The 12,873-nt window shown below is 35.7% G+C and overlaps 2 protein-coding genes across 3 annotated transcripts in view; both read right to left on the bottom strand.

Annotated features, from left to right (window-relative positions):
• Positions 1-1,466: 1,466 nt before the first annotated feature.
• LOC131777250 (RNA polymerase II-associated protein 3) lies at positions 1,467-10,676 on the bottom strand. Of its 2 annotated transcripts, XM_059093502.2 has the most exons (10): positions 10,533-10,676; positions 9,652-9,780; positions 9,100-9,234; positions 8,239-8,366; positions 7,688-7,880; positions 6,974-7,060; positions 5,714-6,100; positions 5,089-5,186; positions 4,542-4,636; positions 1,467-2,532 (listed from the first exon to the last, which is right to left on the bottom strand). In XM_059093502.2, exons 1-10 carry the CDS (start codon positions 10,650-10,652, stop codon positions 2,432-2,434), a joined length of 1,473 nt encoding a protein of 490 aa, XP_058949485.2. In that variant the 5' UTR covers positions 10,653-10,676; the 3' UTR covers positions 1,467-2,431. The 2 variants fall into 2 exon arrangements, with proteins under 2 accessions (XP_058949485.2, XP_066014774.1); XM_066158677.1 differs by lacking the exon at positions 6,974-7,060.
• A 552-nt stretch (positions 10,677-11,228) lies between these two features.
• LOC131777193 (tumor necrosis factor receptor superfamily member 1B-like) overlaps positions 11,229-12,873 on the bottom strand; it is a 36,684-nt gene continuing 35,039 nt past the window's right edge. Inside the window, exon 7 of the mRNA XM_066174302.1 lies at positions 11,229-11,910. The gene's annotated coding sequence lies outside the window, so the exon portion shown is untranslated. The remainder of the gene's footprint in view (positions 11,911-12,873) is intronic.

The following is a 12,873-nucleotide window of genomic DNA, read 5'->3' as shown; positions in this document are numbered from 1 at the left end:
ATTTAGTTTTACTTGATGGCGCTAAGCATGCGTATTTTCCCCTTATGTCCCCTTTCATGCGAAACTAAGTCCTAGGGCGTATATTTTCTTATTAAAAGGAGTTGAATTATTTTTTCCAAGCGCAAATTAATTCTGTTACATTCACGGATAGCATGAAACTTTAAGAAACAGACGTAATAATATCATCCTTGTGTGTCAAATTATACGTCAAACGTTCCGCCCGAATTATGATTTTAATTCATAAACCATAAAATAAAACGTAAGTTTTGGCCGGAATTTTGCATCTATAAATTATCTTGTTCCACAACTTTCGCGGCGAAGAATAAAGTTCCGGATCGCTTTGCTTCTGGTGAACTTACAACTTACTTGAGTGTTGAATACCCGTTTATTTGTTTGTGTGTATTTGTTCTTGGCAACAAGGAATACAACCCAATTCAAGATCTGCATCAAGACGTGTCATCATCAATCTCGAAAATTACAAGCACAGTTTGTAATTTTTATTAGCGATACTTGATCGGGTGGGAAAACCAAAACATTGCAATGCTAGCTGCTTGACCCTGTCTTTAACATGCAGTTGTGTCCTCTCAAAATGATACCCCATTCATACCAGCAAAATGTGTTTAGCTGAACCGGGTTTTATCGGATGAAAATCAGAAACAGAGAACTAAAAAGGGAGTTTTCCATGGGGTTCAAGAAGTCACTAACTTTTATTTTCGATGTGGTAAATTTGACGTCGACCAACATCGGTTTCAGCAGCTTCTGTGAGAGGCAAACAATTTTCAATTGTGTTAAACAAAACAGCTTTAAAATATGTTTAAGCTGTGGCGTGAATTGGGTATTCGAATAAGAAAAATCTTATCCTGGATGAATTTTTAACCACTTAAAGAGGCCGACTCTTTATTTGAATATGAAAATGTCCATTACCTAAAGCCGTGTAAGAAAGTTAGAAATCTCATAAGGAATTAACGCTTTTAAGCGGAACTGTTTCTTTTACGGAAAAAGAAAAGAACAGATGACGTTTTTAGTGACGGCAATGATTGCCCTTTCTCTCGTTGAATCTAACTGTTTTTAGGTTTCATTACGCGAAACCCAATCGAAAATATTAAGCGAACATCCGCAATCCACTTCGCAGAAGTGTAAGTGGGAGAAGGACGGACTGGAAAAAAATACTTTTAAAGGTTTCGCACGTGTTTTCTGTTCTGTCCAACATTTCTTCCTTTCTTAAATTAAGCCTTTCTGTATAACATACAATCAAAGATACGACTCGAAGATGTAAACCACTTCGCAGAAGTGTGCTTAGAAACGACGAGAAAAATCATTCAAGGAGGTTTCTGAAACAGGTGTTTTTACGAAAGTGTGCCATGAGTTACTCCTTACTTCAAGTTAAAAGAAAATTTACATTTCTTATGTTTAATTTCAACAATCGACATTCACAGGTAGCAGTTTTTAAAAGACATTTCGCGGTTTATATTTATTTTTCTTTCTTTTAAGTCCTTCTTAAAGGTTTTTAGCGTGTTCTCGTGGTGCTGCATGACAAACAAGACTGAACATTATTGACGCCACTTCACATTAGCTGATCAATCATAGTTTCCGCTATTCATTTGTTCCGTTAATAACCTTGTAAGCTCTAAGTGCTTAATCTGTTCATCTCAAAGTGGTCAACAGTTTCCGTTGACTATTTAAGGACCTTCACATAATAAGCCGAGTCCGAGCACGTATGAAATTTGAATCAATTTCTAAAAGACAACTTACGAAAATGTGATATTTTCTGCCAAGCTCCATGGCGCTTTTCTGGAGCAAAATATGCCGAAAAGAGTGCACAGTTTTTGTTTCATAGACGCAATAGAGCTCGACTTGAGACTGCATCTTTCTCAGTGTCTCTTATCCACTTCACCTCTTTCACCAAAAATAATAGTCTTATAATGTTGACGGCTATTGCGTTTCGCCCAACAAAATAACACAGGTGATGTCGAGCCCATTGCTTCACTATTGAAAAATATCGTACTCAAATTCATACTCACCTCGAAATCTGAAGGTCTCTAAATATGTTTCATTTAACCAAGTTGAACTGACTAAAAATCAGGAATAGAATACTGAAAAACTGAATTCTGCATGAGATTCCAGGATTGATTAATTTTTATTTCCGCTGAGCTAAATCTGAAGTCGAAAAACATTAGTTGAAGCAACTTAAATGAAGAAGAGAATTCCAAACCGTGTTTGACAAACCAGCTTTCAAACGGGTTTTAAAGCTGTTCGTATTTAGCCCCATAACGCCGGCATCATAAACTTGAAAGTAAGTATAGCGAAACAAGATTCACAAATGACTTGATATTTCTCTTTCTCTGGGCCTGCTCGGCTTACACTAAAGGAAACACACGTGACATCCATCGGTAAATATTGTCGTGGCGTGTCAAATTTCCAAGGAAAATGTTCAAGATACTCCATATTTCGTAGCCAAATTATTGACATAATCATCCGCTAAGTTCCAGTCCTCCTTGTTTTGTTTTATGCTTTGTAAAAGGTCGCAGATAACTGCAATAGAACACATACACAACGCATGAAATAACCTCAACCAATGATTATTTCGAATATTTTTTTTCCTCCCAATTACTTTCAAAAGGAGACGGTTAGATTAAGAAGCAATCCCTTTAATATTTTGTCACAAAAGTCAGGGGGATAAACTGCACATTCTCTTTGCCCGTGTCACTTCACAAGTGACACACAGTTGTCATGGGAAACATATAATTGCAAAGAACACTTGAAAAATACTTGTATTGTGAAGTTAAGTAAAATAATTAAAAACTTCAAGATCAATCTTCTGCAATAGATAATTTGTCAAGTACAAGAAGGAAGAGCAGAATTTTCAATAAACTCAGAATTCTACTACTTAAGTTTCATTTTAAATACTGCAGTACGGTTTTATTTAATATCGATAATGTTCAGTGAGGTATAAGGAGTCTTAGCATTGTATGAATCAATGTAATATTGACTCTGTAAATAACACGTACAGTGTAGGTACTGTTGATAGTACAAGAGAAAACATAATTTAAGTCTTAACAATGTCCTTGACATGTCTCCTGTGTTGTCAGGTTTAACTCTTACACTGCCAATAACTCAATTTAATCTCTTTATCAATTGTGAAACATTAATTTCCCGTACATCTAGCCCTGATAATTCGGTGTTGAATCCAACAGTATTCTTTTAGCCGATATTTTTCTTTCCTTTTACTACTCTGCTTGAAAATATATGAATATGTTGAAGAGAATTTCCTTATTGGTCACTTCCGGGAGAGAAAGAGTTGGGAAGCAGCTCTGACCATAGATTGACATACGTCACCGACCGCCCCAAAATATTGTAACCAATCAATTAACGAGTTTGCAATGTCACCCTCCATTAACAAAACCTAACAGCTGGCCAGCAAAAAGGCTCGTCTAAAAACAAACTTAATTGCGCAAGAATTGCATGTTAGAAAATCCAAATTTACACGACTGAACATGTGAGTCCACAAGACCGATATTACAAAATAATATATTTTTAAGCAAACATTTACTAAAAAAGTCAATTCTTTACTGACTTTCGGTTTTGAGCTAGTTTTCGAATTTATCGCAACTTATGATCCAAGTTCTCCACAAATTTTTCGTTAGAGAACACTTAAACAAGCAACACGTCTGTGTTCTGGACAGAAAAAAATGTCCTTTTGTCGTGCAGGATTGGGTATGGCTAAAACAACTACGCTTGTGGACGGAAAAAACTTGGGCAACTGACAGAAAAAATTGTGTCATCGTTGGGAATTCCTTTTCAAACGTGTCGTTTCATTCACGGCCGTTTTCGTTTCTTCTTCGCATGATACACGATCAAAAATGGAGGAGGTTCAAGCGCCGTCCAAGGAACATTCGTGTATGTTTTTTTGTTCTTTTCTTTCTTTTTTGTTTATTTTCACAGCGTCTTTTTCTACGTATCAAGTATGAATTTGATACAATAAATGGTTTGAACCCAGGAGTGAGGTTTGATTGTGTAGTCTGATCATAAGCTTCATACATCAGGTATGTCTGGGAGGCTGGGCTTCCGCACAGACTAGTTCTTCACGCTACCGTTATGTCGATGTTTTGAAGATAGCTTTGAACATCGAAAAAAAACAACACCATTTTGGGCTCTTACTCGGTGTAGAAGACACAGTTGACGTAAAACAATAGGGAACAAAACGGCAAAAGAACGAGTAAAACAATGACAACAATAGGTTAATGAGACGGTGTTCTATTGACATTTCTTGTGTTTTCTACACCAAGAAGGAGCCCCTTTTTGGTTCTCTGGAATCACTCGAAGCGAAATTGTACTTGTAGGACCCAACGTTTAAAAGATAAGACAAGGCATTCTTGCTCTACGAATTAGTTGCACCGATATTCCAAGTTCAAGCAAGTTATGCTTAAAATGGATTTCGAGCTACCGTTTATCCCTTTATGAGAAACAGCATCATGCAGCTCTCCATGCAAATAGCATGATGTTGCTTAACTAGTGCGAGTGGTCGCACTAGGTTCACTCACCTGTCTTATCTTTGTCCGACAGAAACATCACAGCCATGCTGAATCTTTTCACTTCAGAAAGGTATTTCAATTCTTTGAACACCGGTAGGCCATTTCTAAAAAAGAATGAACAGTGTAGCATTAAAAAAAAGTTGTGCGTTTAGCATTAATGGAAAAAATAGATCCAAATCGTCTTCAAGCGCTTATCATCAAATCAACTTTGAACAATCAAGAAGAACATCTAAGAAAAACACAATTCATCCGATACACGTGTGCACAATACATGCCTTTTTACTGATTCTAAATTGCGCGTATTTTTTATGAACGCAATTGTGTGGAGTTCTTTGTAAATTTCACTTTGCATGCGTGCAATACGCCGGAATTGTAGGCGCTTGAAACGCGTGAAGTGCAATAGCGCACGTGGGCGGTACTGTGAATGCCACAAGACTCTTGTAATCATAAATTGGAAACCTGCGCACAATCGTAGTGGTGTAACCTTACGTAAAACCCCTTCCCAACTGTACTTGTACATAAGAGTTCGCATCAACTGATCAAAATCTCAACTTACGAGAGATAGAAATCGCGTAAGAGGTTTGTTATCTTAACCAGCATTTCTGACTCGAGAGACTGTTGGAACAACTTTGGATAAGATTCTGGGTTGATTTTCTGGAAGCAAAAAAAAAAAAGCATTGTTACTTAGATTCTTTCCATCTTAGCTGTTAGTTTTTTTTTCAAAAGAGTTATCAAATCAGAAATGCAAGTGCATTCACTGTTAATAGTGTGCTGTAGTTGGAGTGTGCAAAGGAAACATAATAAACGAACACATACAACAAAAGCAACAAAAACAAGCTAAGGGAAGGCCAAGGAGGTTGACAGAATATATACCACAAATATCACCCTTAATAATGGGACGCTTCGTTTCTCTTCAATCTAGATAGCCGCACACTCTTGAAGCGTATGATGTAGGGTTGTAAAAGCCTTCTTTTCACGTATTCTCCCGGCTTTCAGCTGTTCAACAGAGTCCTCACACGTTTATTAAGCGCAATCTAGAGCTATTGGTTACACTTGTCGTACCATTTTTGTGCCATTCATCCAGTGTCGTTCATTTTTGTCAGCAACAGTCACATAGCAATATAACATTCAATTGACAATAGCTAATACGAGCTGTAATTATGTTTACTTAATAGTCTCACCCTGAAATACTGAAATAGTTTATCAGGTTCTTTATGCAGTGCTCTCCAATCTGCTTGAAATTGTGCAGAAGACTTTGGTACTGCAAATGCCCTCGGGGAAGATTGTGCGCGAGCAGTGGACGCAGTAGACGGAGGCTGAGTGGATAATGGCGATGATGATGATGACAAAGGAGAATTTTTACTGGAATTGTCTTTTAATTCTACTTTTAAAACGTTAGCTTGAACAGAGTCATGTACAGGCCCAGCTGAATTAGAATTATTCCTTGTCTCGGCAGTTGGCAAAGAGGCTGTTATTTGAGCTCTGGTTGAAACTTTGGCCGTACTCTCTTCATGGTCACTGTCACTTTCTGTTCCAATCTCTTCGATGACAATCCTTTTAAGGGGTTTCTGAGGAGAAAACAGACACTTATTGTATGATAGGAGATGAGCTATTTCGAAACTGCAGTGATTCTCTGATACGATTCCTTAACAAGACAGTACTGCCAGTGCCTGTGGAACTGACAGATTTTTTTCTTATCCTTTTTCAATCCTAAACTCGTGAAAACCCGACTCTTTTTACCTTTTAACCCCTAAGAGTGACAAGCATCTAGTTTCTCCTTACAACATCACCTGTGATTCACATACTAAGGTCACGGGAATAAAGCAAATGATCATCAAGTAAAAGATCTCGTAACTGTAAAGTTTACGTAACGTAAACTAAGTCTCCTTGTTCGTACCTTAGGAAATGTATACAGAACAGTATAGAGAATATGCAAACTGATGTTGGGGTGAAAAGGGTTAATTAGGAATTTTATCCCTGTCTGATATACCAATACATTGAAAAAGTGCCCCTTGCAATCAGAGGAAATAAGAGTCGTGACCTTCTTCCAGTCAAAGACGTTTCTAGGAAGTTTCTAGTTTTCATAACTTTAGAAGGCAAGGTAACCTACTCAGTTCCCACAAACGTTCTATTGAGCATTTTTATATAAGAAATAATAAGGTTGCCTGGCACTAATAATTGATGATCTAAAGGACAAGCTCTTGGGGACTGAGAAAAAAGAATATTAAACTCCATAGCTCACTCGTTTTACTGCAAGAGTCAGAAAACTGCTTAAATTAACAACAACTTACAGCTATCTCCTCCATTACATCAATTTGTATATGGTATTGAAGTTTCATTGCATGCTGATCTTTATTGTAATCAGCCATTATATAATTGACTTGTCAAAATCATATTGAAGAGGTCAAGGTTTTCTGAGCTTTTCTTAGGTTCTTTCTCACCTTGGATTTTGTGGGCGAATTTTTATCCTCCTCATTTTTTGGTGACTTTTTTTCAACTTTTGTTTGCTTTCTCTTTTCATTCAACAGCTGAATAAAAAAAACCTTACGGTAAATAAAGATTTTGAAAAAAAAGTACTGTGGTACAATTGGTACATGCAGTTGGGATAAAATAACACAGTTGCTACCTACATGTATGTAGGGTTCCTATCCTTTTTCAGAAACAAATTTCAACGGCTTTTCAGGACTTTTTCAGGACCCAAATTAATTTTTTCCATGACTACAAAATTTCACCTTAAACCCTTTCATTTCCAATATTTCAAAATCAATTCTCCTTACAGTCTACATACATTTCTTATATAGAAAATTCTGAAAACTTAAGTGCCTGAATGATGATTTTAGATATATGAAATTCATATATTTGCACTGCAGTGAAGAGATGAAATTAAGAGATCCTCACTGCTAAGAACACTACTGAAACGAGTAGTTGAAAATAGGACCTGAAAAAATTCAGGCCATATATCTGCCATATAGCTGTGAGGATCTCTTACAGCTGATTTCCAGACCTGACTGGGACCTGTAGTCTTTTTCCAGGACTTTCCAAAATAAAAATTCAGGACTTTCCAGGTTTTCCAGAACCCTTACGAAACCCTGTGTATACCATTCTATGCATATCAGGGAATCTAAAAATAATATGACCAAGAGCTAGCACATTACCTTAGCTATGTTTTTCAATTCCTCTTGAGCCTGCTTGTTGCTTGGCTCCAGTCTCAGTACATCTTTATAGTCAGCCTCGGCTTCTTTCACCCTTCCAAGCTGAAAGCGTGCCGCTCCTCTTCTCAGATAAGCCTTAGTGTATGAAGCATCCAGGGACAAGGCTTGGCTACAGTCTGCTTCAGCAGCCCCATATCTGTAAATAAATTATAACAAATAAGATTCAGAGTTTGATAAGAAGAACACCATTTGTAAATGTATGCTCTCAAGGATAAGGGTGGGGTTTTAAAAATATTTTGGTTTTTGCTTGTTTACTTTTAATTCTTAAATCTAATTTTCAACATTATGACCATCATTATCATCATCATGATTATCACTATCACTGTCTCAGTCAATGTCAAGGTAAATTCATCATTACCAGTTCTGGTGTCATTGATATAATTATCATTATCATCATAATTATTTCTCTAGTCACTGCCATATGTACAGTGACCTTACAGTTCATCTGTTCATATCACTTTAAAAGAAATAGTCTTTTGAGAGAAAAGACTAACCTTTTCAATTTTAGAAGACACATTGCCCGGTTGGCTGGGAGTACAGCATTTGTTGGGTCAAACTGAATTCCAGTTGTGTAGCAGTTAATGGCTGCTTCATATTTACCCTCCTTAAAAAGTGCATTTCCCTGTAGATGCACATGTAAATAGAAGTTCAGTAAAATCAAGAAATTAAGTTTGATATGATTCTACCTGTTAATCTCTAAGTAAGTTAGTATGCTATTGGGAGGAGAAATGACTGTGAATACAAAACAACACATTCAGTTAAAAACAATTCAATTCTTGAAGAGGGTATAACAAGGGCCACAAGATATTTTATTATTCAAAACTTAGGTTCTAATTTTTGTTTCTCCTTTTAGATTCTAAATCATATAACCATTGTATGTATCCATTTTTATTATTTTCTTTTAGTTTTTTTATTTGTAATTTCTGGTGGGGAAACCTTCCAAAGAGCATTCCCACAGATATTATCACAGGTATCAAGAATAAAGATTTTCTTAATATTGTAATCAAGATGAGACAACTAACACTACTGGTAACACAAAGGAAAATATCCAAGGTACAAAAGTATCAAACTTTTTAACTTCCTTTCCTTGATACATAGCCTGTTGACCTCATCACCAAACTGACAAAAAGTCATCCAAATGTTCCAATCTACATACTTAGTATCCATATGATTAAATACATACATGTATGTATGGCTTGACAATTCAGAAATCTTTGACATTGTCATTTTTGATTTACAAGGCATTTTGGTATTCTCTAATACAAGGACTCAGTGGCTCAGTTTACTTTCTTTTAAGAGTATATATGGATTCATTTTAAATGACCATGTTATTAGCAGACATACTCAAATCTTACCTTGTCCTTTTCAAGAAGTGCCTTCTGCAATCTTTGCTCATTTTCCAGATCTTCATCAGTCTCCTCACTCTCTTCTTCAGAACTGGAAAATGTCTTCATTTCATCTGCTTCATCCATGTCTTTTAACACTTTATCCTGATGGAGCCATTGAATATTAATTGAGTACATCAAATAACAAATAAATACATGTTCACATTCATTTTAACCCTTTCACTCCCAAGATCTGATCGTTAATTCTCCCTTCCAGCTCCTACACATTTCCTTGTAACTTAGATGTGAGAATTTGGTGTAAGATCACAACTTCTACCTGATAAGTTTAAGTACTCTCATAACCTGTTTGCTGGATAATCTATGGATATTATTGGGAGAAAGTACATGCTAATCACTTTTGGGAGTTAAAGGGTTCAGACAACTAATAATTGTCATTTGACACAGAGTTGCCTGATTTCAATTTATGAAACCAAAACAAAAATAACTCTTGCACACACACTCAATGGCAAGTAATACACTGTTACCAAAACCAACTGCTGACAGTTTTAAATAAATACTTACAACATCAAATTTATCCCATGATCTGTAGTCATAGGAGCTTATTCTTGTTCCAACTTCTGGTTTTTCTCTGTCAGAATCTCTCTTTCTCTTCTTCTTTCTCTTGGCTTGATTCCTTACAGGAGGAAGGTTCTGCAGCACATAATGTAAAATAAATGGTCAATAGAAACCCATATGTTTGCATGACACTGTGCATGGATTCCAAATTATTTCACAAAGTAAATGGTATGAATAATTGATCATCAATATATTCTTAAAATTAGGGGAAACATGGATTTGTACCATCCTCTCAAGTTGTCAAAACATCTCTCACTGTCAATGTTCCAACAAAGGTGATCACACTTCACAACCAACTATGTGGTCATGTTAGGTAAAATTGTTCAACCATCAACTCCCAGAAGTGATTAACAAGTAAATTCTCCCTATAATATTCATACATTATCCAGCAAACAGGTAGTGAGAATGTTTAAACTTATCACATGTAAGTTTTTATCTCGATCTAATACCAAATTCTTGTAACTAAGTTACAAGGAAATGTGTAGAAGAGAGAGGGGAGACTTAACAGTCAGATCTTGGGAGTACAGTTTTTGAGGTTGATATGCACTGTACCCGGTTTTATTTTGACTCCGACTACCTGATGAAACAAATGAAAGAGCGAGTTGAAGTCATCTTATTAGGAGAGGCAGGGATGTGACATGCAGGTTGTAAAGCATTGAATAATAATTATATAAAAAAATGTATGCATATTTCTACGGTTTTAGGGATGTAGAGTTTCTAATCCTTCGTTACGAAGATGTTGGTAGCTATTCTGATACAGCGATAATCATGTATTTAAGACTGCATTAAAAGAGATTTTCTAACCGAAGCACGCTTCCTACACGAACCTTTTTCGTTATTGTCTTTGAATTTCGAAGATCTTCATCTTTGATTTTCATTTCATCCTGCCAACTGTTCAACTCCTTCAGCATGTCTTGCAATTCTTCAGCATTTTGGCGAATACTCATTTGCACTTTCAATCCTTCATCCGCCATCTTGACAACTTTGTAACCTCGCTATTTTCTGAACAGACTTCACAAGGATACCCTTCTAGATTACGAAAAGCGATCACTTCTCGAGGGAAAAGCCTTCTATTAAGAAATAGAGCGACTTAGGGTTGATTTGATTCTTTATCTATTTTTTGCTCTATAATCATAAAATTTCCTTAATTTCAATTTCATTTGACCCCAAGGTTCGACCGCCTTACGAATTTTTATGCCTCTCCCTCCCTACCCTACTGCAAATGACCGATGATGTCCATGATTTTGGCGGGAAAACGCGGGAACGGAGTACAGCTATCTCGAATCACTCTTTCAACGCTTTTATTTAAGCCTTTTTTAGTCTCTTTTTTATATATAGTATTTTTGTCTGAGATTAAGATTATTGACCTTTTTTAAGTTAAACGAAGCGTCTTAAATCAGGGTCATTAACCATGGTTTGAAGTTATGACGAATTGAGACGAATTACTCAGGGGGCGAACCTTCAGTTGCTGCGATATGAATTTTGTAAGCCGTTTTTCAAGTAGCTTTAGATATTTTGTGATATATCTTTTACTTCCCTCGTTTCCTACACGATAAGATCTACTAATGAACCGATTTTAATGACATTTCAAATTAACAGAGGTACCATAAAAAAAATTACAACCACAATAGCTTGAATTTCCACAAGAAGCGAAATCCTTTTAACCCAAGGTACTGAAATATAATATTACCTGTATAACTGTAAGTTTCATCAATGACCTGAATTTCCAGATCTCAGATCAGTCAATTTGTCGGTACATTAAATCCCCACTCCTGATGCCCTACAGATCTTTACATGATGACCACTACATGTGCGAGGAATATACTGTTACTTCGACACTACTGCAATCTATGGTCAACGCACATATCAGGGAAGTGTGGGTGGGTGTGTGGGTAATTTCTCTATTTCATCAGTGCATCAGTTTAGCAACCAATAATTGAAGGCTATAATAATGAAAAAAAAAAAACAAAACAAAACAAAAATGATGATCCAAATATGTCTTCTATATCTTGGTTGGTTTACTGTTCCTGTTTTTCTATTCCTTATTTTTATCTTAGCTTGGCAAATAAAAGTGAATACAAATTAAATGAGCTGTCTCTTTATTTTACAAAAAAAATGAGTATACATGTAGTACTAAGTAACTGTTAAATAAACCTCTATTCCTCCATATATCCCCTCCTCCCCCCTCTCTTCTGCTGGTCAAATCTAAAGGAAGAGTTGATCAGACAAATAATTAAATATTGTAGAGATTTATAAATATCAAATGATGTTCAAATAATTTTTTTCATAATCAATTGCAAAAAACATCATTTGAACTATTTCCAAATAGCAGATAATATTTAATATAATAAATATACCAAAAATTTATCAAATATTATATTAAACATATCCTATATTCAATGATGGGACTCATATCAGCCTGGTATAATCAAAATTTTGGATATAAAGGATCAATTTATGTTTGAGTTAGGATGTTTTGCATCAAGCTACTGCAATATGAACAGCTCCAAATAACTATGGAGTTGAAAAAAAACCCAAGTAAATGTGAAAAACACAGTGGTTGATCCTTATGTACATGCTTCCATCTTTGGTGTTCTACAAAGGACAAATTCGAAAAGAGGGGGTCAAAAATTAAGAAAAAATTGGGGTCAAAAATTGAGGTGACAGCAGAAACTTGAGACCTCACTGCGATTAAGCAACGCTGACTATTACTATATTGTAAACAAACAAAAAAATCCTAGAATGAAAAGGAAAAGGGAAAGCTATGGCTCCAAATGCACCTTAGGCGCATGCAACTAAGTCACTTACCTAGTAAATAAACAAACAAACAAACAAACATACCAACAATAAAAAAAAAAAACAGACAAGGAACAAACAAGATAACAAAAACTACGAAAACCATAGCAAAGTAATAACCAATGAGCGTTCGTCACCATCTACCATAAATATAATTTTTGAAATCTGCCAATAGATCTCAAATACATCAGGTAGACTATATCACTCCTTCAACTGATATGTTTTCAAATTATTTACACAAGTGATTCCAAAATACTCTATACGCGATGATAAGAGTGTATCACTTGTTAACTTCCATTTAACAAAGATAATTACAATTACCTTACTTTTACCTCTTTTGCCTTACTAACATATGAAAAAATATTCCAAAAA

The sequence above is a fragment of the Pocillopora verrucosa genome, chromosome 11 (genome assembly GCF_036669915.1).
Source record: "Pocillopora verrucosa isolate sample1 chromosome 11, ASM3666991v2, whole genome shotgun sequence".
Classification (NCBI taxonomy): Eukaryota; Metazoa; Cnidaria; class Anthozoa; order Scleractinia; family Pocilloporidae; genus Pocillopora; species Pocillopora verrucosa.
Note: the sequence above shows the minus strand (reverse complement) of the source record. Positions and strands in the feature narration are given on the sequence as shown.

Bases quoted from the DNA above. Each gene is read 5' to 3' on its own strand.
- LOC131777250 (XM_059093502.2), bottom strand. From the start codon at position 10,652: ATGAGTATTCGCCAAAATGCTGAAGAATTGCAAGACATGCTGAAGGAG. The intron at 5,187-5,713 runs GTGAGACTATTA...TTTTGCTTCCAG, and splicing joins AACTATTTCAGTATTTCAGG to AAAATCAACCCAGAATCTTA. The intron at 4,637-5,088 runs GTAAGTTGAGAT...ATTCTTTTTTAG, and splicing joins TTACGCGATTTCTATCTCTC to AAATGGCCTACCGGTGTTCA.